At 39.0% G+C, this 27,754-nt stretch overlaps 1 protein-coding gene across 7 annotated transcripts in view; it reads right to left on the bottom strand.

Moving 5' to 3' along the window:
• LOC108427444 (multiple PDZ domain protein) overlaps positions 1-27,754 on the bottom strand; it is a 78,865-nt gene that overhangs the window by 38,373 nt on the left and 12,738 nt on the right. For all 7 annotated transcript variants that reach the window (XM_017697598.2, XM_017697596.2, XM_017697593.2 and 4 more), the window contains exons 4-20: positions 22,219-22,326; positions 21,113-21,252; positions 19,357-19,570; positions 18,705-18,833; positions 16,362-16,653; positions 15,652-15,740; positions 14,563-14,776; positions 13,487-13,570; positions 13,198-13,277; positions 12,068-12,214; positions 8,778-8,948; positions 8,016-8,189; positions 6,324-6,533; positions 4,773-4,883; positions 3,513-3,665; positions 1,486-1,830; positions 376-487 (exon numbers count right to left, since the gene is read on the bottom strand). In XM_017697598.2, coding sequence (XP_017553087.2) covers positions 376-487; positions 1,486-1,830; positions 3,513-3,665; positions 4,773-4,883; positions 6,324-6,533; positions 8,016-8,189; positions 8,778-8,948; positions 12,068-12,214; positions 13,198-13,277; positions 13,487-13,570; positions 14,563-14,776; positions 15,652-15,740; positions 16,362-16,653; positions 18,705-18,833; positions 19,357-19,570; positions 21,113-21,252; positions 22,219-22,326 — 2,773 coding nt within the window. The remainder of the gene's footprint in view (positions 1-375; positions 488-1,485; positions 1,831-3,512; positions 3,666-4,772; positions 4,884-6,323; positions 6,534-8,015; positions 8,190-8,777; positions 8,949-12,067; positions 12,215-13,197; positions 13,278-13,486; positions 13,571-14,562; positions 14,777-15,651; positions 15,741-16,361; positions 16,654-18,704; positions 18,834-19,356; positions 19,571-21,112; positions 21,253-22,218; positions 22,327-27,754) is intronic.

Genomic DNA, 27,754 nt, shown 5'->3' on the forward strand with positions numbered 1-27,754 from the left:
TACAATGAAAAAATACAACACTTACACTTTTAACATGGGTGCATACTTTAAAACTAATATAAAAATCCTACAGTTCTTTACAACTACCTACTGGTTTATCAGTGTGATATGAAACATGTTTTCTATGCTTTTTATCTTTTCTTTCAAAATAACTGTCTGTGGTACTTAATCATATGCAAACACTATTAAACTACCTATAAGACCAAATGTACATACAAATAGAAAGAAAAAGAAATAAGAAAAGTATTATACATTATTATAAAAGAATTATAAATATTATAAAATATTTCCGTTTTATAATAAAATATGACATTTTTAAATAATTCTACCTCAAGGTAGTACAATATGTGATATTTTGTCAGATAAATGACAAACCTAAACTTGAGTTGCCCTTGACAACAGTGATGGTCCTCTCGAAATTGCTCCCCGGAGTCATTTCTGCTTGATCGGGTTCTTCTGCAGTTTTGACCACGGGGAATTCCCCTTCCTGCGAGGAGACACAGTTTTGCACAGAAACATATAATCAAACCACCAGAAACACAAGCGTCACCACTCAATGCAAGGGCACACTGTCTGGAAAGAGGTGAAAACATCCTGCAAGGCTCTAGAGTACCAGTACCTAGCCGCAGTTTCTAATGGGATGAGCCAGGATAAGAAAGGATGGGAGGTTCAAAATAAAGGCATGCCTGGGTCGCTGGGAAGATTTGCCCTACGTTTCCAATACTGCTTTTAACATGTCCCTGTCATTTCTCTATGGGGAATCCCCACAGGCCATTCCATTACTGTGTTTATAGCTTATAAGAAATTTGTTGGTTGACACTGGATTCCTCCTCAAACCCCCAGATAATGGTGGGAAAAGTAAAATACTTTGAAATAATTAATAGTGTAACAAACACCATGCGTGCTGATGTACCTTGCCTATTTTGCTAACAACCTAGTTAGGCATACAAATTATAATGCCCACATTATGCCAAATTTATCATCTGAGTTCTAAAGCAGAGAAGAAATACATAAACTTCCATGAAAGCAATTACTGTAAGCAATATGCTACTCAGTTAATGTTAGAGATCTAAGTGATATATTTGTGTTCATTATATATTTACCTTCTCTGTACATTACATCTGAACTTCTAAACAGACTGGACTACAAAGTCTACAGAATTAGCTAATAAGCTTGCTGAAGCCAACCTATAAAGCTCCATGCCCGCCTTCTCTTGTCTTGTAAGTGGCCATTTGCTCAATATAGGTGCTACATTCCATATTGTGAGGTGAAGTCAGCAAAAACATGTTAAAAACACTATTGAAACGTGGGTCGATCTCCTGTTTTGTCCCTACATTTGGTCTGCATTTCAAGTCTGTACTATGCAAAATAACTGAGTTACTAATATCCAACGTGAAAATTCACTGTCTTCCATTAGAATTTTTCTTCCTTCTCCTGAAAACATCCAAGTGATCACATGTTCCCAGATAATATAGAACTCTTTACCTCCTCTTGAGTATCCTCAATGTAAATGCTTTTAGGAACTCGAAGCTCAGGCATGACTGGCCCCACCTCCGTATATAATGACTTTACAAGCTCCTCCTCTTTAGAAGTGGAGGTGGGGCTAGCTCTAGATATTCCAATCGTGGACATCAACGGATCCACCGTCTCCATTTCTTCTAAGACGAGGTCCACGATCAGTTCTGAGTGGGCAGAGCCAAGTCTTAATGACCCTCCCTCACACCTCAGAGAGGCCGTTTCCTCCTCAGGAGAAAACGGTGTGGTATCATCTGTGATTCTGGACGGCGTCAGGAAGGGATACTCCATGAAGGAGTCCAGGCAAGTGTTTCTCTAGATGAGACAAACATTGCCACATTCACTTCATGTTACATCACACAGGTGGAATTTTCATGAAATACAATACGTATCAGAATGGGTCTTTTTTGGAGGCTTACAAACACGTTGGAACAGACCCAACACACAAATAAAATATGCCTTTGTGCTAGTTAGTCTAACTTTTAAACGATAGATGCAGTTCTTCAGTGTTCAAGAAGCACGGATGAAAGCCACGATAGCTTTAGAGCAGCATGTTGTGTTGGAATTTATCATAACGATAACATATTGTCATATTATCCACCCCTAGTACATCACAAATATTATGACCACAAATATGACCAAACAATATCCTGGCCAGCTCTTAGAACAATGATCTAGTGAGTTTTGTTCACAAAACCAATGGAGGATAAACGACAATAATAATCACACAGACCAAATACTCCCCAATTCATGACTGCAGTTGGACAGCTATAACAAGGCTCCATCTCTCTAAATGATTCAGTAGAGGCCCTGCACTGAATCTAAACAGCAACAGCACCCGCTAGGACCAATAAAAAGTCAAATAAAATCAGACGTGATAGGCCTTGCTGCTATACAGCCTCAAATGATGGCACAGAGAGCCATTATACAGGAGACGAAACAGCAAGCTGAAGTGTTTCCCCTGAATGGGCGGTGGGAATGGGCTACTTTAGCTAATGACACTCAGTGGGGCATTAGGTTTGTTTGGGTGGGAGAAAAGTAATTTATAGAAGGGTTTGGGGGGGGCGCTGCTGATAGACAGGCTGAACTGCACTACAGGGGACCAAGTGGAAGGCACAGCTTTATCGGGCTCTGACTATAGGGAGAATAGACGGCTTACTATTGCAAAAATGCAGACACTGAAAACCAAATGAGCAAAATTAGCAGTTTCTCTCTCTTCAGTTTCTGAAGTACTATAGAAAAATTAAGTGTATAGTGGTAGTTCATGAAAAGCATTTAAATAACAAATATACACTTACACATCTTGCATGTGGGCACATTGGCTGAATTAAAAGGACCTGTTGGGCAAAAGATCAAAACTATACAATTTTAGCCAAATAAAGTCCTTCAGACAAGGGAAATTTGGTGTCTGAAGTTTGGATCTTTAGTTTTGCATTGTAGCTATGTGGCTAACAAGTAACATTCACTTCACAAGTCGGAGCTCAGAATTCCATCACTTGCAGCATTAAAGCTACATTAGGGTGACTGATGTCCATGATGTACTGATCTTTTCAAACTTCTACTGGGTCTGTATGTTAAGCGATACTTTATTACTGTTAATGGTGTGAGCAGACATGTTGATAGGACATCTCATTCACACTGATCCTGTCCAACTTTCCAAGTAGGAATTCCTAATTATAGTGGCATTTTCTTTGATTTTTCCTACTCAAATGGTGGAAATAAGTCATATCAAAACTAGACTTGTTTATGTGGTTTCTGACACTGTCTAGTGTAGTTTTTCTAGACAACAGTATGTCACTCAGTGTTAGCAAACACAAAACTTAGTGTTGTGCTAATTGGTGTGGTATAAGCTTTCATATCAGACACCCAACATGTCTTGGCTACATTTGTGGTAAGAGGAACTTTTGTGAACTAAGTTTGTAACCTAAGCTAGAGGTATAGGTACAATATTCAGGTACCTTCTGTATCTTCTAGCCTCCATAATGAAATGTTATTACCTGGGGAGTGGATGCCTGCATTGTCATCTGATAAGTCAGATCAGCGCTGCAGGTGCTTCCATGGAGGGCAATCAAGGATGCTTGAAATGTGTCGTTTTCCTCGTCGCCATAGTGACGACTGAATGCCTTCTCGTCCACATCACTAGAGTCAATCTGGAATCAGTTAGTCATGCTAATCAGATCTGATTCTGTGGGATTTATTCCAAGGTTTAAAACATCCACACACATACAGCTCAAACGGTCTGTAGGCCAACCAGTTCTAGTTTTGCCGTCACTTCAAAAAATGATTAGTAGTTTGCTCAGGTGTTGCTGAATTACTATTATTAATTATATTTTGGTTTAATTTTAGTCTAAAGCCTAGTTTTCTATTGTCATTTAAGTTTCTATTCACTTTAATTCTCTGAATTCTCAGTCATCTGACACCCCCTTTTACAAGTAACGGAAGAGATATTTTGTTATTGTATTTATTGATTTGAATCTGGTGAAAAGCTATGGTTGTGTGTTCAGTGTTGTTTTACAGACAGCAAAAACATCCTTCATGTTTTTGATATTGTCTTTAAAAAATAAATAAAGAAGAATTAAATCCAAGTTTTGTTACACAATATATGTATCTATTGATTAACTATACATCTACTAGGCCTCAAAGTGTCTATGTTAATAATACTTAAACACGATAATTTATTAACGCCATTCATTTGTAATGCCTGTCCCTGTGACTGTAGTCTTTTTATTTTGATACATCTTTTAGGCACCAAGAAGTCTCACTGACGATTCTCTTGAAAAACTAAAGTTTCTTCGAGCTGCTGCCATGGTGATCACTGTACACTGAATTTGATCTTTTTCGAGCGAAACACAAGCCTGCAATATCAGTAATATCAATAACATTAGCATCAGAGGGCACCTTCAGCAGACTACAACACTGTGTGATGCTCATGGAAGAGATGGCAGACCTGTTCATAACTTGCCTTCAGCTGTCATTCTGCTACACTGTTCAAGTATAGTTATGCAACTACCAGGGCAGTCAAACAATTACAATAATTAATTGTGATTGCTCATATTATTTAGTACACCAACATGGCAGTCATAACTCTAGACTCCTAAAGGTTAAAACAAATTCAAAACTTGTCTTCTGCTGTCATTTCCTGGAATTTGGTGTCTTGCACTAGTAACTTGCTACAGAGACCATAAGTCATAAATTAAACATTTGATTTGTATTTTCTATTATCATAGATGTAGCAGTACATCTTATTACTGACTGACCAGTGCTGGTTCAGCACGGAACATCACTTCTTCCTCCTCCTCATCCTCATCTCTCTCCTTCTGCACCAGAACCGAGAAGATAGAGGAGGAAGAGGTAGCCTCGTCTTCAGTCTGTAAAGACAGTGCAGAGAAACTCTACAGACCGTTCAAAATAACAGTTACAAAATTGGTTACGACCAATTGGTTAAACTGCTTTGGATTGGGTTTGATGTGATTCAATTAATAGCCACAATTTGATTGAGCAAGTTAGTAGTGCAAGGGGTGTTAGCAGAGCGCTAACTCTAATTATGATCACTGATAGCTGATTTTTTTTATTTGATTTGATATTTTGGGATGTAATACATGCAGATCATTTGTAATGATTATTGCAAAACCTCATATGATCATCAGCGTTTATGTAATTCCATTTCTGTTAATGTGGTTATAGAAATGCCTCAAAACAGTTAAACTTTCAATAAGCTACACATTAGAAAAAAGAGGAGGAGAGGACAGGAGAGAGAGGGCAAGAGAAAGAAAATGGTGTATGGGAGAGAGAAAGAAGAACGTGTAAGACAGGAAGAGAGAAAGAGAGGAATAAGAATGAGAAAGAGAGAGAGGGGGAAGTCAGAGAGGAAGAGAAAGGGAAAAAGACAGAAAAACAGCAGGAGAGAAAAAGAAGAAGATAGAGAGATAAGCAAATGGATGGACAGAGAAAGTCAGAGATAGAGAGAAAGGTGAAAAGAGAGGGAGAAAAAGAGGGAAAGAAAGAGGGAGGAATAGTGGGAGAGAGAACGAGAAAGAGAAAAGAGCAAAGAGAGAAGGAGAGAAAGAAAGCAAGACAGAGCAGAGAATAGGGAAAAGGGAGAGAAATAAGAGGGAGAGAGAGAAGGGACAGCTATAAAAACATTGATACAAAATAGAACAAAGAAAGTACAAAAGAAAAAAGAAAGAAAAGACAAGAATTACGCGAGAGGGAAAAGAACAAGCAGAAGACAGAGAATAGGAGAGATGAAGACAGAGGGGAGAGAGAAAAAAGGGAGAGAAAGAGAGGGAGAAAAGAGACAGCAACAGAGTGAAGAAAAGGAAAGAAAGAACAGGAAAGGGGAAGACAGAGAAAGCAAAGAGAGAGAAAGAGAGAGAGCGAGAGAGAGAGAGAGAGAGAGAGAGAGAGAGAGAGAGAGAGAGAGAGAGAGAGTGTCAGCACTCCCCACGATGCAGAATGATTTGATAGGTTGGCAATACAAGCCTTCAGCAGAAGCAAAGCTACAGATAAACCAACTGCTGTCAAATATACTAGATATAAATCTTCCCCAGAAAATACACAGAATAAGAAACATCAGAAAACAGAAATAAAGTCAATTGAAAAAACATTACATTTTCATCACCTATGAAAACTTCTTCAGACATAAGCAGGGCTTTGCCTACAGCATAAAATATTTAAAGAACCTGCAGAGGAATCAGGTTACTGAAGCACAGGCTTCACTAGCGGACAGAATCATGCAGAAATAGACACAAGCGCACACAAAAAAGCACTTTGTTATTATTATTAGTCATAAATGTTAGTTTTCTTACAGGCAGTGGCTTGGCCACCCCAATGCGGACTGTGCCCAGGTTGGCCCCCTTCAGCGCCTGCACGGCCTCCTCCAGACTGGCGCTCTCCAGGTTGGTGTTGTTTACATACATCAGCCGGTCTCCTGGCAACAATCGCCCATCCAGCTCTGCCACACCCTCCGGCACCAAGGATCGGATCACTATTACTGTCTTATCTGGGTCCATGGGGTCCTGCATACAGACACAGAGACATAAAAAATTTGTACAAGTGTAAAACTCTCATAATGATTTGAGTCAATTCTTTTGGAAATGATTCAGTGAATCAGTGTTATGCTGCTTTATGCCTGGGGCTAAAATGGTTCTCCATTACCTCATTAGTGTTCGACTATTTAAGGTTAAACAATGTTTTTTACACTTTCTCATCATCGGCCTACATCAGTATTCAACTCTCACATGAACAAACCAAGATGAGTTATTACTCTTCTTAGTTGCTGCCATAGACATTAATTTCTCTGTTCATGATTGCAATAACTAACAACGCTCAGTTTTTTGCTGCATGCTGAGCAGCAGGCAATAAACACACAAGGGTTTCGAGAGTCCAGAGAGTCTGATACGGTTTGATGTTGATGGTTTGGAGCAGGTGTGGGCAATGTGACAATATTTTATCATTACATTGTGGATATTGCGACTACATAAAGAACAATTAAACATTTTTAACATCTTTTTTGACTGTTTCTAATTTATAAAACGCATGAATAAGCACTTATGTTAATTACATGCATCCTGAGTGTAATTTAGACAGCCGGTCAGCAGTTTAGACGTTAAAACAAGCATGATACTCGGATCCTGTTTGTTAAGACTGACTTTCTAAGTGCTTAAATTTGGTACTAAATGAAAGTTTTTTAATACATAGTAGCACTAGTAATTCAAGCAAGTACACTCAAGGTACTGAACTCAGCCCTAGTTGTTACCACCTGTCTTTATGTCATTTAACTATCATTAATTGTTACTTCCATGCCCCAAGGAAGCCTTAACCTTCAAGATGCCAAAATACATCTACATCTATTCCTTAGATTCCTAGTTACATTAACACGGTCAGACCTGTTTTATTTCCAACCTGGTTAGTGGGTATAACATAACGTATGCTGAGGTTAGTCAGGGCAAGGTCCAAATCCCTGACACAGAGCTGGATAGAGAGTGCCAGATGTATATTTAGTTGATATGTCTGCTGCCATTGTTAAATCAACGTTAAGACATTACTGATAATTTGCACCAGATTTTAAGAATGGAGAAAATTGTCCCTCAAATGCGAGATGAAATGAGAAAACATTGCTTTTCCTATGTACACTCTTAAAAATGAAGGCAAAAAGAAGTCTTTGGAGTAATTCCATAGAAAAAACACATGTGGGTCCCTAAAGAACATTTTAATAGATGGTTTTTTGAAACACATTTTCATAAATGCGATGTGCAAGTGTGAATAACCTTTTTAAAGTTTTAAGAATCTGTAAATAATGTAAAGAACCATCGATCTACACCAGAAACCTCCTCTGAACATATATTTTTAAGAGTGTACATGAGGCATAAACTGCATTTAGGGTAGCATGGCAGCTTTGTTCATAAAATGCATGCTCTTTGGGAAGAATGCATTGGGCAGAAAACATTCGCTCTTCAAATCTGGCACAAAAGGCTTAGTCCATCGGTCCATCTTCTCACCTGGTAGTCTAGGATACTGAAGCCCAACCCTTGTTCTCCTTTCTCCAGCTCAATGTCCTGAATCTCTGATTCCCACATCGCCAGTGGAGCTCCAGCCACCTCCTCCGTCACATGATCTCTCACTCTCTTCTCTGATTTGTCTGACACAAGGAAGTCCTCAACATCACCCAGGACCTTCACACAGAGAACATAAAATCTCTGTCAAATCTCCACTGAACTAATATATTCTCCAGAGGCGAAAACAAGCTAATATATTTATCCTTATATCTACAAAGTCTGAAACAGATTTCATGGCCTTAAAGCCTGTAAAACTCAAAGGTGTGTTGCGTGACAGTGTCTCTCCGTTCACCTTTGTCTGTCTGAGCGTCTCTGCAGTGCGGTTAGGATTATATCTGTCCACCTGCATAACATAATCTGACATAATCCGGGCGAGGGTAAATCTGACAGCTCTTTGACCAGAATGCTTTCACACGTGAGTAAACAAGCAAGCAATAATACTAAAAAAAGGAAATACTAATTCATTTAAAGCACCAATTAGGAATTGCTGCAACATGCCGACTAGTTTGAGCAGCATTTAGGAGCTTTTGAATAATAGCACAAAAATGTACTAAGTGTTCTCTGTTCTGCTAGCACATTCAATGCTAATCCTGAGACACCTTTGTTATATTTTGGCTGTTTTAGATTGAGGACTCCAACTCCATTTTCCAGTATCAAGCATGATCAGGTATTTGTATAAACATGCTCAATTATTGCTTGTCATACCTTTTCTGTGGACTCTGTAGACACCTCCTCCAGTCTTGATTGGCCAGGTTGGCTGTCATTTGATGGCAAAGGGGCAAGCCTACAGCAGGCCATGTACACACACACGGGCAGCTCCTTCAGAATGCTCACCACCTCCTTATGAGTCTCACCTCTTAGAGATATACCATTCACCTATAGCACATATACAAACACATACAGGAATGTGTAAAAGTCACCTACACACATTATTTGCAACCATTTACCTTGGCAATAAGTATGTTTTGCCAGCAATAAAACCATATTTCATTAATAGATAAAAATAAACATAAATACAGCAAAATGTGACAAAGATTTCTTGTTTTCAGAATAAAGTAGTTGATACCTTGAGGGCTGAGAATTGTTCATTTCCACCACCTGAACATAACCAAGCCAAACCAGGTACTGGATAGTAACTACAATTGATACTGGGCAGCCATGAGGAGAGGCTTGGAAATGATTTAATAACGTATCAGCAAATGTAAGACATACTTGGTCAGATTACTACCTTTTGATTTCAATATCAAATTCCCTTAGATTGCTAAACAACAGAGATCTACAAATAAACACATATACATACATTCACACACGCACAGTGACAACAATGAAAATGAAGATGACTATGATTATAATCATGCTCATGTCTTTTTAGGTTGTCAGGTTTTGTCAGGTAGGTTTACAGTAAGGCTTAGAAAGTTCTTATTACACACAGATCTTTACATGGATCTCATGTCACATACTATTTTTACACTTAAGATATTAGGGATGCAAATGATTTACTGATCAAGTAAACAACTCTGCAACCAAAAAAAGTAAAATTTAATTATTTTTTTTTACTTTTGAATATAGACCAGTTCCCATTTCAATAGGCAGGCTTTTTTATTCAAGTAGAGAAATATTTTTGAATTGTATGCATGAGGGCTCAACAGGCAATTGATCCTGCTGGATATTCTTACTAAAATAACAAGCAGACAGCTTAAAATTGTGGTTTTAAAGACCGCTTTTCAAGTGCATGACAGCAGAACTACAATGCTGTAATGTCTCAAAAGCAAACATCCGCAAACAATAAGACAGACAACTATTTCATCCATTTTCACCAAGAGAAAGTGGTGTAATGAGCCAAAGCCAGCTGTATATTCCAGCCCTTCTGTAAACTTTTGTTCACCTAAGTCTGCATATATTAAGTATTTTACAGCGACTTTAAATGTAGCACAATCAGATTTTAGAACCATCCCTGATTTTAGGCTTTTGGGACATATTTTTATTATTTTAGGGATGCATCCATACCAGTACTGCTGTTGGCTGATATTGTGTTCATGTACTAAAATTCACCAATACCAACATCTGATACCTGCTGACACCATGTGATGTAAGCCAAGTGTACACTTCCACACTAATGAGCAAACGACTCAAGCTCCCTCACACAGAGAAGAGTTACTGACTCCTTGGAGGTTAGACACAAAGTTGTTAGTCACATTGAACATTCTTCATTAGCATATTCCCACCAGGAATGCATTGATATAATGATTTTAGCCCATTTTTAAACACACACAGACATAATTACACAGGTGGTGGCATGTAACAAAAACGGAGGTAAAAAAAAGTCCTCTGTGCTATAAATAGTGCTATCAAAGTCCTGTCATTCTTCCGGGTTCTCCTCCCTTGCCTAGCACGCTCCAGGACTCCATTTCCCATGATTACAGTCCCGATGATGTCATCCTTTCCAATCAAGAACTGCCTCATTCTAGGTCACCTGAATTTTAATTCTATTCACATGTGTATATTTGTCTCAAGCTTTAAATAGTCTCTGGTTTGTTTTGGTCATTGTGAGGTATTGCCATTTCCCTGGACTTCTGAGCGTTTTTTCTCGGACTCCTTGACTTGTGTTTTGAACCCTTTGACCGTTTTTGGATTATGCTCTTTTGGATTTGCCCTTCTGCTCTGATTGCCTATATGTTTTTGTCTATTCCGGTTTTTGACACTTGCTTGGATTTTTGGATTTCGATTTTGGATTTGCCCTGAGACTGTGTTTCATTCTGACACCTCTCTCATTAAACAGACTTTAGTTTTTAAGATCTGCAAGCATCTTCTTGTGCTTTGGCAGCGTTACAAGTCTATATATGCTGACTCTACTCTCTTTGACTGAGTAGAACTGCGAGGTATAAGGATTCATTTTAAAACTCTCATTGCAAAATAGACTGTGGAGAGATGGTGTTGTCCTACTGTGCATGCTTCAAGGCACAGTGTAGTACAAGTTAGCAGCACTGCAGTATATCAGTTTCTCTGTGTGTTTGCCCAGTACTCTGTGCATTGTGTGTTATTTCGAGTGAAACAGCTTTACGTGAAACTGTTCATAGACACACAGAAAGGACCCTGGACAGCCTGGAGAAGGGCTTGGGTTCAATTCCCCCCGGCCTGGTGTCCAAAGTCCTCTCTGTGGGGAGTTTTCATGTTCTCCCCGTGTCTATTTGGGTTTCCTCCGGGTACTCCAGTTTCCTCCCACAGTCTAAAGACATGCAGTCAGGCCAGTTGGACATGCTAAATTGCCCCTAGGTATGATTGTGTGTGTGCGTGTGTGTGTGTGTGTGTGTGTGTGAACGTGTATGTCTGTCTGTCTGTTTTGCGATGGACTGGCGACCTGTCCAGGGTGTATCCTGCCTCCCGCCCAATGACTGCTGGGACAGGCTCCAGCACCACCCCCCACCCCGGCAACCCTGAGGGAGACGCGGCTTAGAAAATGTGTGTGTATGTTCATAGACAGAGCTGTCTGTAGGGGCTGCGCTTCACTTAGCACTGACCTAGAATTTTCATACAGTGAATATATAAATCTAAGGGTTTATCCATACACAGTGGACTATTCAAAGTTATAATGTGAGTCATCAAAGAACAAGATTTCTACACACAGTGTATATCTGACTTTAGAGGACATTCAAGTGTAGTTCAAGTGAGCTCTTCATATTAGCCTCAGATGTGATTCCTGCTGTCACTGTGCCACAGAGACTGTTATTGAAAGAGGGGTTCAAAATGCAACTGCTTCACTTACAGCTATATAGAAGTTCAGGAACTTCTATAAAGAAGAAAATCCACAGTCTATTCTTCTCCACTGCATTGCTACTTAATACACAGCAATTAATGTAGTAAAGCTAGGTAACATTAATGCACTTCATTTAAAATCAGGTATATACATATGTAGACAGATATTCCTTTCTGACAAGGTATAAAAACAAACTTGTATGATACTCGTGTGCATATGTTTGTGTGAGATCACACCGCACCTCGAGTAGTTCATCTCCACTGTAGAGTTTTCCAGAACGTCCAACAGGTCCCTCAGGTAAAACTGAGCGTATGTAGTGGTGACCAGCACTCGCATCTAGACTGATTCCCAGTCCGCTACTTTCACTGAACTTCTCTATCTGTACAACCTACACAGACACACACACACACACACACACACACACATATTCTTTAACCACTTAATGTTCAATGGTCCACTCTTTTTTTACTCTCTCAGCTGTCATCGTTTATGAACACACTAAAATCTCAATAGGTAATGAATAATTCATAGTGGTTACTAAATAATTCAAAGTAGTTAGTGAAAAATGTCAAAAATGTACAGTGGATACTTCAGGAAATTTACTAAATAATGTATAATAATCACCGGATAATCTATAGAAATTACTGAATAATTCATAGTAGTTATGAGAAGATTTATACAATTTACTGAATAATTCGTAGTAGTTTCCAAAAAATATAGAGTAGCTACTTAACATATTATAGATGATACTGAATAACACATGTTATTTACTGGATAATGTCTAGCAGATACTGAATTTAAATAATAATTCATCACTTAAAATTTACTGACTGAATAATGCGCCTGTAGTTAAGGGGTTAACCAAATGCCCTTTGAACAATTCACAGAAAACAAATCTAAAAATATTGAGATTCATCATATCACTTCTGCTGCGGTGTAGCCTTTTACAGCACATCTGCTCTGTCTGGCCCTGTGAGTGCACTGTGTATAATTACTGCAGAAGATTACTATCTGCACAAACATATCAATCACAGCAGCTAGGGTTCACACGCCCACACTGGGCAAATAAAAAAATTCATCACTTAACTTTATTAACAAGCTTGTCATTCATAAACAACATTCCAACACTATTACATGTTGCACTGTCTTCTATACAACAGTGACACGTATTTGAATGAACGACTGCAATGCTAAAGCACTTTATATGTTTTTCCAAAAGTCCTGGGCACTTTTGCTATTCTATTAAATTCTAATCAATTCTATACTAAGAATTATCCTAGGTATCCTAGGTAACACAGAATTGCTTTATTGCTTTTTATGGCTGGTGATTTTTGATGAATTGTAATCTATCATACTGTTCGAAAAACTCACAATGACTTCATTGCTGGGGCCAAGAGCATTCTGCCATTTCTTCATCAGCTCCTCTTCCTCATCTGCTCTTAGTTTGATGCCTGCAAGACAGCAATAATTCAGTGACAATTAGCAGTAATAAGCATAACGAATTTATAAACACGCTAAAAATGAATGCTATTTCACTTAATGGAAAGGACATGCAATTGGCACAAAAAGCATAACCGTTAAACATAATAGATAAACAATACTAAAAAACTACTACAAACTCATTGTAAGAAATGGCAAAAAACATTGAACTTTTACTTACCATGCTTTCCTTCAGGTGTGCATGGTGGAACAGCATCAGCTGTGCTTCTGGAAGCTTCTGATATTTCTGCATGGAACCTTTCTTCTGAACACACACACATATACAAATACACATTTTAAAATGTGACCTTCAATACACGTCAAACAAGAGTCTCTGTTTTGTCTCTGTCCTCTCTCACTGTTCTTCTCGTTCTTTCTCAGAAGAAGACACCCTGTGCTTTTGCCTCATCTAAAGCGATGGGGCTGTTTTTTTCTCTCCTCCTGTCCCTCAGTAATCACAGGCTGGTTAAAATGATGGGATAGAGGGAGGTGAAGATGAAGGGATGAGTGAAAGAGTGCTCTCGGGGATGGGCAGAGAGGTTTGGCTGCGAGTCTAAATCGAGTGCTGTAATTATGGAAACAAGACACACACACACAGACACTTGTTTTTATACCATGTCAGGGTCATACAGATGACCCATTTGTTTTGGAAGCCTATATGTAATTATACATGTATTATTTCCAGTTCTGTGCAGATATCAGAGACGGATCTTCATTTATATACATTCTAGACAAAACTGACATTTTTCCAGAGATGATTCTAAAGAGATTAGACATAAGCTAATACACAAAAGGAAAAGAAGTGAGTTTTATTTACTGGAAGAAAGAAGAAAATGATTAAAAGATACAGAAAAAACTGGACTCCTACAAGCATCCAAGACCTGGTAGACCATCAAAATGATCTTTTATCTTTAGAACTGAGAACATAAAGCTACTGACATTGTCATTTTTTGTAACCAAGGAATATTTTATATTGAAATACTGAAAATGTACAGAAACAAGCAAACATATAGACATACAGCAAATAAAATCATCCTCATCGATTTTTGACAAACCTACAGTGAAGAGTTAAGACCAGCTCCGAAGCTATAAATCCACCAAGACCTTTGAATGCCTCTTAATGAGAGATATTATTACTACTGACTCTGGTCCTTGGCACATTATGATTGCTTCCAACAGCTCTTAATCATCAAGGCATCAACAACTAACCAACAATTAATTGTTAATGTTACTGCCAGTTATTTATATCACGGTTACCATGAGTGGTGTCTATGGCACCACATTCCAGTCTTGAGTCTTGGGACACACTTTGAGAGGGTTTTGTTTCTGTGGTGATGGGCATGATCGGCAGGGGTGTGTCTTCTGGCCTGAAGCCACGGCGGACGAGTTTGAGATGGACGGTTTGGCCGGTGTGTCGTAGTACCTCTACTGCCTGCTGATTGGTAAAGCCCTGTATGTCCATACCATCCACCTGCAGGGGGCAGACATTAGCAAGAAACACTTACATTAAATATAGCACTTACCTATGCATTATATTAGAAAGGTGGTAATATTTGCTTATTTTTACAATCAAGGTTTTTAAAATAGGCCAAACTATAAAAATGGAATTAACTAAACCATGCATAGTTTGTCAAAGATTACAAATTATTTTCATAGAAAAAGATACTGGAAAGCTTTTTACAAGACGTTATTGAAAATATATATTAAAATATATGTGGTAAAAAGTGTGTGAGTGTTTCTTTCTTTGAAAGAGAGCAGTAGGAGCATTTAAAATATGCATTATTATTATACAAACTGCCGTCTTAACAGTGCAAATTCATTAACATTTTTTAAATTGATGATTTTGTTAGTAAAGTTATCACAAACACAAATATATACAAACTCTTTTATGCTATGGTAGACCCAACAAGAACTTGTTAATATAGATGAATGCTTATATCAGCTTTACTGACAGACAGATAAGCTAAGACAGACAGAAAATATGCAAGCACGTCCACCACATGGTTGCCCACATGGTTGCCCCATGGAGCTCTCACCAATACTTGAAACAAACTATATGAACTGCTCAGTATCACTTTCAACTCTGCATATCCAAACATTCAAACTAGAAGAAAAGTTAATTTACTAGGTATTGCCTTAATTTTGCTTGTTTTATGATGCAATTATTATTTTACAGTTTATTTTGCAATACCTTAAGATTTACAATTAAATGAAAAATGGATTATAAACATAATTTGTAATTCTTGTAAGTACAGTACAGCATCCTTTGATGTTACTTGAAACCGTCTTGTGTTTATCTGATTCTCATTTGGATATTTTAATGAGAAGTCACTGTAAATCACTCACAGCAATAATCTGATCTCCCACATGGATACGGCCATCTTGCTCAACAGCACTTCCTGTAGTTATGCTTTTCACGAATATCCCAGAAGGCTCTGCAACACGAAACAAAACACAGCGAAGGTTAAGCAGAGATCATCAGGTTAAAGACTAAAATGAAATATTACTCTATTAATTACACCAGAGAAAAAGCTGTAACTGTATCAACTAGAGAGAGTTGGGAATAACAAGTAATGTATAACTGCTTAGCACAACAGTATACTGCTATACCAATAGCCAGTCTTGGTTTCTGAATTCAGTGCATACATTAAAAACACTACTATTACAAACACTAGCCTGTCAGTTACTTCCTAATGTCTGTATTTCATCAACATGGATTTGGCCATTCAATGATGGGAAAAACTCTAAACTATGTAACACACACAATTGTTTTAGCACACAAAAAATAAATTTTATTGGCGCTCACAAATAAGATGTTACATCAACACTGTTTTTATGCTTGCTTCACTTATGAGCAACCAAATAACACATTTTAATAATATAAATGTAAAGCACCATGTTTTCATTGTAGCTTCTCAATAACAAATATTAAAATGAATAACTGAATAACAAGCTTTCTGATAACATTCTCAATTTTTTGTAATGCACGGTGACAGTATAATTCTTAAATATTTTAGCTTATTGCAATATTTGACAAATGTGTAATATCGTCTCACCAGCAGTTTTGTCTCCTATGTATCCCGCGATGGTAATGCCGAGGCCCTGAGCGTTTTTTGTCAAACTCACATCAAACGCCCCTGGCTCTTCTTCTTCTTCATGACCCTGCTCGGTAACCGTTGGTAGGGCTACAGGTAGAGACGGGGAGTCATCTACTGTTGCTCTGCTGATGACCAGTTTGACTCTGTTGCCGCACTGCCGTAGTACCTGGGCTACCTGCTCACTGCCTAAACCATACAGGTCGGTTTCACCAATACGCAAGATGTGATCACCACTCCGTAAGCGACCGTCCTGTACAGAGAGACAGAGAGAAGGAGGGGTCAAAAGAAAAAGTGTAAATAAATGTATATAAGAGCTGAAAACACTTCCTTTCATCTGTCTACTCAACCTTTCGTTCAACATTTCTGTCTAACCTGCACTCCTTCTATAAGACAGCATTGACCAAAGCAAACTAATTTATGTTATTTCTCATAGCTCACTGAAATAGGTGGAGACATTCTGTTGAAAGTGTAATTTGCTAAACTTTCCATCTATGCCACATTTGTGTTTGTATATTGAAGACATCTGCTATGATTTGAATTTGATGAAAAGTTAATGTTATGTGTAACATTGTATTCCTGTTATAGTTTGACACAGAACCTACAGGAAAAATCTAATTTGTCAATACAAAATGTACACTGAATGTTAATATTCATTACATAACAAGCAACTTAAATTTACTTAAGTTTGGTTGGAAACAAAAAGATTAAATTCTTTAAAAAATGCACAGCAGAAAATTATGCAATCAGATTTTCCCTTTGTGTAGGTAAATACAGCAAAGCAAGCTTACCCAATGCTTAGGCCTTTAAGAGCTGAACTGCAGGCCGAAGATGTCACTAACCCCTTATATCATTATGAAGTGACAGTGAAATCAATCACTCACTTTGATTTCCAATGGGTAGGCATTCTAGGCCTTCTGGAAGTCCTAGGTCAGGGCTGCTCAGTCCTGCTCCTGGTGATCTACTACCCTGGAGAGTCCAGATCCAACACTCCTGGCTCTATTATTTAGATGCTTCCGAAGGCCTTTGTTGTTTGAATCAGGTGTATGAGATTACAGCTAGAGCTAAACTCTGCAGGGTGGTAGATCTCCAAGGCCAGGACTGTGCACAACTGTTCTAGATATATCACTGACTATCAATACAAGTGATAGCCTGACTAATGTTTTTCAGTCAGTTGTAAAAATGGAAAACTGTGGCGTCAGCTCTATGTCCAAGCTCTTTACTGAAAGAGTTAGTATAAAAAATATATGAAAGTTGAAAAATATGTCAATATGTCTTGTACAAGTTTCAAATAAAATACAGAATGTCTTCATTTCATTTCATTTCATTTTCTGTGTTTAATCTAAAAAATATTTTTGTGAACTGCCACTAGCCTAGCACTAACATTCTATCTGAATCTCAAAGGGCTGCTAGCAGAAATGGGTATTACTTAAAAGATTTTTTTCTTTGTTTTTGACATTTGTGGCACAAAATGAAGGCCAACATCTAATGGACACTTGACACCTGTTCAAATTGTATTGTAAAATGACACAAACTGCATTTTATCAAAAATACTGCAAGAATCACAACATATACAATCTCCCATGCTTCTCAAAAAGGGCTTAGCTGGTGGGTGTCATGAATGTGTGAATATCGTGAGCAAGTCAGACTTGATGTTCTTATTAAAGTGTTATGCTGCATGGCTCAGTAAGCCACAGGACCAGCTCCCACTTCCTCTCCAAAGCCACACAGACACACACAGACCTTAGGGAGGATGCTGGTGCAGCTAGCATTTCTCTGGATTAAACACTCAACAAATGGGCTACTGCTAATGAACAGAGTCTAAAGGATGAGGCTCATGCTAGAGCATCTGTATGCTGCCCAATTCATTTAGCCTTGTCAAGCAGCACAGGCACCATTGAAGAAAAAGCTTGGCAAAAAATTTTTTTTAAATCCTACCCCAAATTTAGCTGATCAGTTAAGACATGTTTGGTATCTGACGTCTGCTTCTTTAATTTTTCACTGGAGCTATGAGGCTAACATAGCCAACAACTAACAGAAGCTTATGGACGCCAATTAGCACTGTGCAAAGTGCAGGCCTAAATCATCATGCATTTTTAAATCATAACCGTAGTCAAGTAATCTCAAACAGACTTGCTTATGTGGTTTCTAACACTGTATGACATACTGTGATCTAAACAAATCGACAAGAGTATGTTACATAGCTAAAAGTAATAGCAGCATTGCCTACTGTTGGGCTACAGTCTTCTATTTCATGCTATTGTTTTAAAACAAGCTGAATTAACACGTGAAGTCATATCTCACCTGGTCTGCGATACCACCAGGTAGGATGGTTTTGACGATAACTCCAGTGGTCTTCCCTCCGACGATGCCAAAACCCAGACCAGTGCCATCGTTTACCAGCTCTATACTCTCCAGCTGAGTCCAGCGAGTCTGCACAGGACAGAGAGAACAGGACAACACATGAACAAATGGAGAGGTGAATAAATGAATGAATGAACAAAGAAATTGTTTGGTTATATGAATTCGCTGTTCGTGTGATGTCCCAAAAACCAACACATTTTAGATAAATCTGGCTATTGAGCCTAGAGCAGTTTAGCTCTACCCATTCACACTGAAGTTACAAGGAGTGTTTCAGGCCATACTGCTTTTTGAATGAAGCACAATACAGGTCATTTACATGTATCAACCCTAAAGGCACAGTAGTACAGAGTTTGGAAACAGTCATGTAAAAATCAGTTTTTGGTACATAAAATGACACAAACATTGATTTTGAATATATAGTGCAAACTCAGGAATGCCAATATCTATTTACAATAAGTTATCTACCTCAAGATTTGATCACCAAATAAACAACAGTGAACATATATCTGGAACTATACTGAATTCACATTATTAAGAACAGTGATTCCAAACTTTTATATGGTACTGTAAGCATGTATATGTCCTGTCTCACCGCACTAGAATGTGCAGACAGTGTGCTGGCAGCGCTGGGCGTTCTGGACACTACTGGGCTGGACAGCTGAGGGACGGGTCCTCTGGCCACTGTGATCTGTACGCGTTCTGATGCTCTCTGTAACAGAGCAACTGCCTGCTGATGGGTGACATTCTGGTCCAGTGGTTGTCCATTTATCGCCAGGATCTGATCTCCTTCCTTAAGGTTACCATCACTGATAAACAAGACAGACTGTTTAATAAAGTCAGAGTTTCAACTGACACTACAAAAAGTGAGGCAGTCAACATTACATCAGCACTATAAATCAATAGACAAAACTGTAGTGTCCTTCGGGCTGAAAATGTTCTACACATTTGAATCAAGTAATGTTATTTTGCTCTAGACATACTGACAAAGACAGATATAGTCTACGCATGTGTGACCCTGAGTAAACTCAGATCATTTATGATATAACTCAGTAATTTCCTGACAAAGTCTGATATCTTTTTTTGTGTTCACCATCACTGCTATAAAACCGAAAGTAGAGGCCAGAACTGAACTGAGAAAGCCCTGCATCTCCTAATCTAGATACACTGTCACTATTTATCTTCACAATCCTTTATCAGCCATCACTGATACACGAGTGAAAGAAATATTACAGCTTAAAAATGGACTCAGAATGCCGCAGAGTCTGAACTCTGCATGTCTGATGCTTTTCTATCAGCTTACCAGAAGTGCTGAAATGAAGAGAAATATTATGGAATTAAGGACAGTCAGCAGTGCAGAGTGCAGCAATTCACTATAAAGAGCTCGTTTCTTCAGTGTAGCAGCCAGGTATACACATTTGTGTGTGTTGTATCACTAGGCTGCAAGTAAGCAGATATTTTGGTGGCTGCATCATGTGGTGACCATATCTGCAGAATCTGGTCAAGAATGTACTTTTTTATTGAATCAAATTTTGATCATTTAAAGCCCCCACTTTATATAGACCCTTATGAACAGGATAGACCCTTACAAACATGATCTAACAAAGACGAAATGCTTGTACATCTTTTGTATAGTGTTAAAAACAATAGCATACAGAAAGTGCTGAGTTTGTACACTGACGTGCCACTCTCCCCAACGTGGACATGCATGCAGCGAGGTAAAGAGGACTTTACCAGCAAGACACTTGGTTCAACAGGGGTAATTAGCAATAATTATGATAAATGATATTATCATTCGGGCGGCACGGTGGCGTGGTGGGTAGCGCTGTCGCCTCACAGCGAGGAGGGCCTGGGTTCGATTCCCCGGCCGGGTGACCGGGGCCCTCTCTGTGTGGAGTTTGCATGTTCTCCCCGTGTCTGCGTGGGTTTCCTCCGGGTTCTCCGGTTTCCTCCCACAGTCCAAAGACATGCAGTCAGGTCAATTGGACATGCTAAATTGCCCCTGGGTGTGAGTGTGTGAGTGACTGTCTGTGTCTGTGTGTCTGCCCTGTGATGGACTGGCGACCTGTCCAGGGTGTATCGTGCCTTTCGCCCGGAGACTGCTGGGATAGGCTCCAGCACCCCCCCGCGACCCTGACGGAGAAGCGGCTTGGAAAATGGATGGATGGATGGATATTATCATTCATTTAGTAAGGAGGCTGAAGTAGTGCTGGTACATGCACACCTGAACTGGACTTTAGTTTCTGCTTTTGTATTTGCAGATGTGTTTCTGCTATGCTGTATGTTTATATGTGTATGTGTTTGTATGTGTATGAGTGTGTGTGTTTGTGTGTGTGTGTGTGTTCCATTACCAGTATGCAACACTTCCTGTCTGTATCTCCTGTATGAAAATGCCCAGCTCTCCTTGGTTCTCATTTCGCAGTCCCACCACGCTAAATCCCAAACCACCAGATAACGGCTTTGCCAACTCAATATGAGCAACGTACCGACCCTGCAAAATGACCACACACACATGCACACACACACACACACACACACACAGCAATAAACACAAAAATAAATTAAAACTATGTAAACTATCACATCAGTATTTTCAATTTTACTTCTTATCAGGATAAAAGTGTCCTGGCTTTGTAGAAAAACAGAGATTAGGCTTAGAAAATGCTTATTACACATGGATATTTAAAATTTACATATACACCAACGAGCCAAAACTGCTCATAGATTAAGCAAAAAGCATTGATTATCTTATAACAAAAGCTGTTGTCAAGGTCTGGGGTGTTTTAGACAGTAAGCCAACAGCATGGATGCAGGATAAATGGACAGACATGAAAACCTGGGCCAAAGCATTATGGTGAGACGCCTGGGTCAGAACATTTCTGACATGACAAGGCTTGCTCCGCAAGTCAGCAGTATCAAGTATGAGGGACAAACCACAAACCAGGGACAGACTACTGGATGCCAAAGGCTCATCAATGCACAAGGATAACTAAAAGGCTATCCCATCTGGTATGAACCGAGAGAAAAGCTACTGTGGCCCAAGTCACAGAAATTTTAATGGCAGTTATGCTGCGCCTGGGGCTGCGTAGCCAGCCAGATCTGTCAGAGTGCCCAAGCTAACCCTGTCCACCAACATAAGCACATATTTGTGAATTCAAGTGTCAGAACTGGACTTTGGCGCAATGAAAGTGGGCTGCATGGTCTGATGAGTCACTTTTATATCACATTGATAGGCAAGTGGGCAAGTGATGGAACCAAGATGCACTATGGAGAGAAAACAAGCTGGAGGAGGGAATGTGATACTCAGGATAACGTTCTGCTGGTAATCTCTGGGTCTGGGCACCCATATGAATGTGTACGGTCCGTGGCAGCTCCAACCTGCACCTTACTGGACTAATGCCCTCGGCAGATCGGAGCTGTTTTGGTGGCATTTGGTGTTTGTTTGTTTGTGTGTCACCTGTGCCATGGCACGAATGATGCGCTCATGTTCTTCCGGTGAGGGCTGTCCGTTAATCTGAGACAAGTCAACATATCCCCCATTGTAATCTGAGTGTACACACGGAGGCTAAAAAAAGAGAGACAAAGAGGGAGAGAGGGACGGTTTGAGGGAGTGAGAAACAGATAGAAAATATGTTAAGATAAAATGAAATACTCCTCTGATCCATGGGTGGCTTTAATTGTCTTTTTATTTATGCAACATCTGAGAATATAAACAGTCGCTCTGAAGCCGAGAAAAACTCATTCGTTTTAATAATTCCAGGATCATTTCTCCTCGCTGACCATATGGCCACATGTGTTCTTCATTAAATCTCACAACTGCCTAATTAACTTCCATATTTACCCACCTGCCCTGATCTTGATAAAGTACATAATGCTTTGCGTCAATTATCAAGACAGAATATGACTCAGAAAACAGCTGTGCAGAACTGTATGGTGCCTGTGGTGATACATCCAAACTCGATTACTTGACTGTTCAAGATGTCTTGTGAAATATATTTCTTATCCATGATGAACTGCATGCTTTGTAGAACATTAATTTGTGGAAAAGGCAATTTACTGCTTCAAATGCCTCTCAGAAGAAAGAAGCAATAAGGGTGAGATTTAAGAAATAAATGCCTAAAGGAGAATATCTGCTAGCAGAAAAAGATAGTACTCAGTAAGATTACCTAACCCTTAGAAGTCGCAATTATTACTGATGATAAAGGCATGGTTAGAAAGTGCAGATTCCAGCATTAATTCCATGTTTGTACGTAGAAAAGGAAATGAAAACTTACAGTTGTGTGTACAGTCTTGTTTTGCAGAAAAAGAGACTTTGTTTTTCCATGTTTCTTTGGTTAACATTAAAACAAACAGAAAATATCAAAAGACTTGACGGAACGACTCAAACTCGTCATATTTATAAAACTGACAGTAATAGAAGTTATTTTTTGCTAGAAAATTCTAGACATTTTCACATAGGTAAACTATTATGTCCTAATTAACCCTTTCAAACTGAACAGCAATCCATCCAGAGTGTTTGTGCATCCCCTCTTTTACCTCTCTGCCCCCAGAGTAGCTGGCATGCATGCATTTCCACATTGGTCCCAGTAAATAGATCAGCATGCAGAACTGGAGCTTTCTTTGTGCTACTGTTTTTTCTATCACTGTATAAAGAAGCTCCATGCTGCCTTTATTGTTAAATGCACTGTGACGAGAATTTAAAAGCAGGCTATACAGTAATTGATCTCTTTCAAGCAAAACATAGCAAAACACATTCCCACCCAGGAACATAATTAATATCAAATTTGTTGTACCTGACACAGACAAGATTGTTTTTTTTAAACACAGCTGTTGATCTGCGCTGGTTGAACACACTCTATGCTGCCATATTTCTGACATATTTCATGTCCACAGCAAAACCCTTACATGGTACAGTGCACAATTTAATACAGCCTCATACCACAGCATCATGTTTCACACTGGTCACATCTCAGCTCTAACTGCCTCAGGCAAAGTGGCTTCAGAGAGCAAGACGTCATGCTGTCTAGGTCAGTAAAATTTATTACTAGACTAATAATAGTTTACTTGACAAATTAAATATATTACAAATATGCTACAACATCAACCCTGGTCAAATTACATTTTGTTGGTTTTCTAAATGAAAGTCAGTGAACACATCCTCTACAAAATATTTAATGCACAAGTACTATTTATGTGCTTAATGTAACATGACAAAATGTGTTCTGTGCAAAGGTTACAACACATATTGTATTGTGTGTTTTATTACTCAGCAAACAAATACAAACCGTGTAGTACAATTTACAGAACTGCCATGTTTAAGAGTTTTCTCTGCAGAAGAGAACGTCAACAAGATATGCAATTTAACCAGGGGTTTTCCCATTTTTGCATTTGACAAAATACATAATACAGAAATAGCTTTATGCAAGGATTCATATGTACATGTGCATGTGTGTGTGCGTGTGTGTGTGTGTGTGTGTGTGTGTGTGCGTTAGCCCCCTTTCACCCTGTTCTTACACAGGACTATTACAGAGCAGGTATTATTTAGTGGCGGATCCTTCTCAGCACTGATGTGGTGGTGTGTCAGAGTGTGTTGTGCAGATATGAGAGGGCCAGACACAGCAGTGCTGCATCAATGTATATATATATATATTTATATACAAGGTTACTTTGTGTTAAATGATTATGTACTGCATTGTCATTTGTTTGGTTTAGTGCACATTAAATCCCTGTGAAGTGCTCCCTGCTGTAAATGTAGCTTAACCCAAGCTTAGCCCATTCAGAAGAAGAGCAGTCCATGTGTGAGCAGCTTTCTGAATGCATTAAGCTACGTTAGCACCAAGTGTGCGTGTTGTTCGTTAGCTTGTGTTGCTAAGAGGATTAGCGTTCCAGTTTGGTTCTTGCACATTTAAGAAATTGCTTATGCCCCACTTCACCGACCCCATCTCCCCCGCCCTCTGCAGTCTGGTCACCATGGGGACAAAGACAAAGCCTGGCACACTGGTTGCTGTAAACAGCCAGGATCCGACAGAGGCTCCGGGACAAACAAATAAAGGCCCTGATGATGTTTTTTGTTCAGGTGCAGTGTGAGTGCCAAGCGCCTCAGGACAAAACTACCGGCTCAGTGTTCTCCCACTCCACTTCCTGTTTGAGGATAAAGGTTCATATATCTCAATTTAGCTGTTTTGACTGTGAGCTGGAATTGTAACTTTCGTAAATAAGAGCTGGCAAAGCTCCACCGAGCATTTATCACAGTGACTGATTGGCAAATCACAGCTGAATAAGCAGCCTTTATTCCTTATGAGTCATTAGTAACATTACAGGCTCATAAGAACACAAATGGGCAGAAGGGGTGAGAGGGGAGGGGGGAGAAAAAATGAGGGAGAGAGACAGAGAAAGAGAAATTGAGAGAAGAAAAATAATGAAAACAGAGAGGGAGAGAAAGGAGAAAGAGGGAGACAGAAAGAAAGGAGACAATTCGAGAAAGATAGAGGGGGTAAAAAAACAGCAAGCGAGAGAGTAAGACTGACAGGAGAGTAAAGAGAAAGGGGAGAGAGATGGAGAGGAGAGAGAAAAATGAAGAGGGAGACAGGAGAGAGTAAAGGGGAGTGTAGTGAGACAAGAAGCGAGAGACAGAATGAGGAAAATATGAGCTACAGACAAGGAGCGGGAGACAGATAGGGAGAAGAAGATAGGAGAGAAAGACAGGGAGAATGAAATAGTAAAGTAAGACAATAAGAAGGGGAGACAGAAAGGGAGAGGGAGAGAGGAGAGATAGAGAGACAAGGACAGGGAAAGAGAGAGGGAGACAGAAAGGAAGCGAGAGAAGAAAAAAAGGAAGACACAGAAAAAGCAAAAGAACAAGGACGACAGAAAGAGAAAAATGAAAGAAGAAAATTTGAGCAAGAGAGAGAAAAGCCAGAGGAAAATCATAAGTGAAAGCAAGAGAGGGAGAGAAAGAGAAGAAGAGAAGAAACCTAAAGAAGACAGAAAGAGAGGGGGTGAATAAGAAAGAGAGAGAGAGAGAGAGAGAGAGAGAGAGAGAGAGAGAGAGAGAGAGAGAGAGAATGCAGGCGTTTGATAATCTCCATTCCTCCACTACCCCAGCCTCCCCCAGCATAGCTCACATAGTTTTACAAGAAACTCACTCAGGTTGAACTCGGACGCCCAAGATACCAAAACTGCAGAGTGACAAGTTCAACACTTCAAGAAAAACTATAGAGTAAAATCACCAAATATTCAATCATCATATCATAGTGCTGATTCAGGATCAGACCCTCTTAAATATCTTCATGTGTCAAACCTGTTGCGAACATAAACTTTATTTGTAACTTACTTTCTAAGTAGAACCATAAACACATAATTACAACTGAACAGCATAACAAAGCAAACATTAGAACATTTGACTTCTAAGAGTTAATCTACTTTCCCACGATTCTGCCAAAGTACATGTAAATACATTAAAACTAAAGCTGACAATGTGGACTTTAACATAATACTGACTGTTTCATGTTAAATTCAATGTGCTGGAATGCAGGGCCAAAACAACCGTACTTACCGACTCACTGTAACAATATTCAATACACAAGACGCAAATACTGATCCTAATTCTGCACTTTTACAGTAGGAGTTGGTAAATGCAACCTCTGACTTACATTCTGTGGTTTTAGCGGAAGAACGAGCAGCTGAGGTGGTTAAAGATGATTAAAGTTTTACAAAGTCAGAACAGTGAGTCATAACAAGCTTCTCCAAACACTAGAAGACTGGAACACTTTACGCTGTGGCTCAAAGCCCCATATTGAGCAAATGAGTGACTGTGCATGCCAAAGTCACCCAAGTATAAAAATTGCGGGTCATGCCAAGGAACAGGAGTGCACTGCAGTACATTCTGGGTACTAGATTTATAGTCACTGCTACACTGTGTAGCTGTAATTTATGATTCAGTACACATTTCTGCAGCAATTTGCATTAGTTACAGGAATCAGATTCACTGAGCACGTTATTATGTACTGTATTAATTGCTGTCTTTCACTAATGAATAATGACTCAATTAACTGAATGAGCCTCAATTGCAATTTCATTCAGTTTATTAACAACACAGTCTGAATTAGTAATGCTGTCTTTTCTGTTTCTTTGGATGCTTTAAAGACTAGGGCAAAACTCAACATGGTACTACTAAGGAGCGTAAGACTGAAAGATTCTGTGCAGTATGTTTAACCAATATTGTGATTTAAATTGAGATTGTTTTTATGAAATGATGGCTATTTTTTGACCAAGAAGACCAGCATATCAGCTTTTTCTTGAACATTTAAGGTAGCGCACCAGGCTGCCAGTTGATTGTGATTCCATAAGTGCACAACACATGGCTTGGTTGCTTCTTATTGGTCTAACTCATCTACAGGCATTTCACAAGCTAAGTGTTATTAGGTTAAATTTCTCCATATAAAACTTGTTATGACAACAGTGTTGATAATGTAGGCTTTAGTTAAACTGCACTCCAAATTCATTATTAAAGTGTTTCACCACTGATCATTATTATTCTAATAAAAAATGTCCAGGCTGTTTTGAGGAGAAATAACAAGCATGTTGCATTGGTTGTCTTGTCTTTATTCCACTTCCAATACAATTCTTGCCTAAAGTATGTAAAAGAATTGTGCTGATATAACATATTTCATTTACGTGGAACCGATGTACTTCTTTGTATCAAGTCAATTTAAACCTGCATTTTTAGTGTGGTCACATTCCATGGCTGCTCAAGAAAAACAAGAATCTTCAAAGTGGTAACTTTACAGGAGAAGGCAAAAACCTTCTTTACTGTTTATGCCAGTAATGTAATAACATTTTGTCCTATCTTCATTTGGTTCATTCATCATGAAATTTTGGGTACAATGTAAAGGGCAGTTGGTGTGGAAAAATACTGAGATTTTTTTATTTGGACGGTGATGATTTGATGTATTTGGTGTATTTTAAAAAGCTAATTCTGAATCATATGAAAA

This window comes from Pygocentrus nattereri, chromosome 22, assembly GCF_015220715.1.
Source record: "Pygocentrus nattereri isolate fPygNat1 chromosome 22, fPygNat1.pri, whole genome shotgun sequence".
Classification (NCBI taxonomy): domain Eukaryota; kingdom Metazoa; phylum Chordata; class Actinopteri; order Characiformes; family Serrasalmidae; genus Pygocentrus; species Pygocentrus nattereri.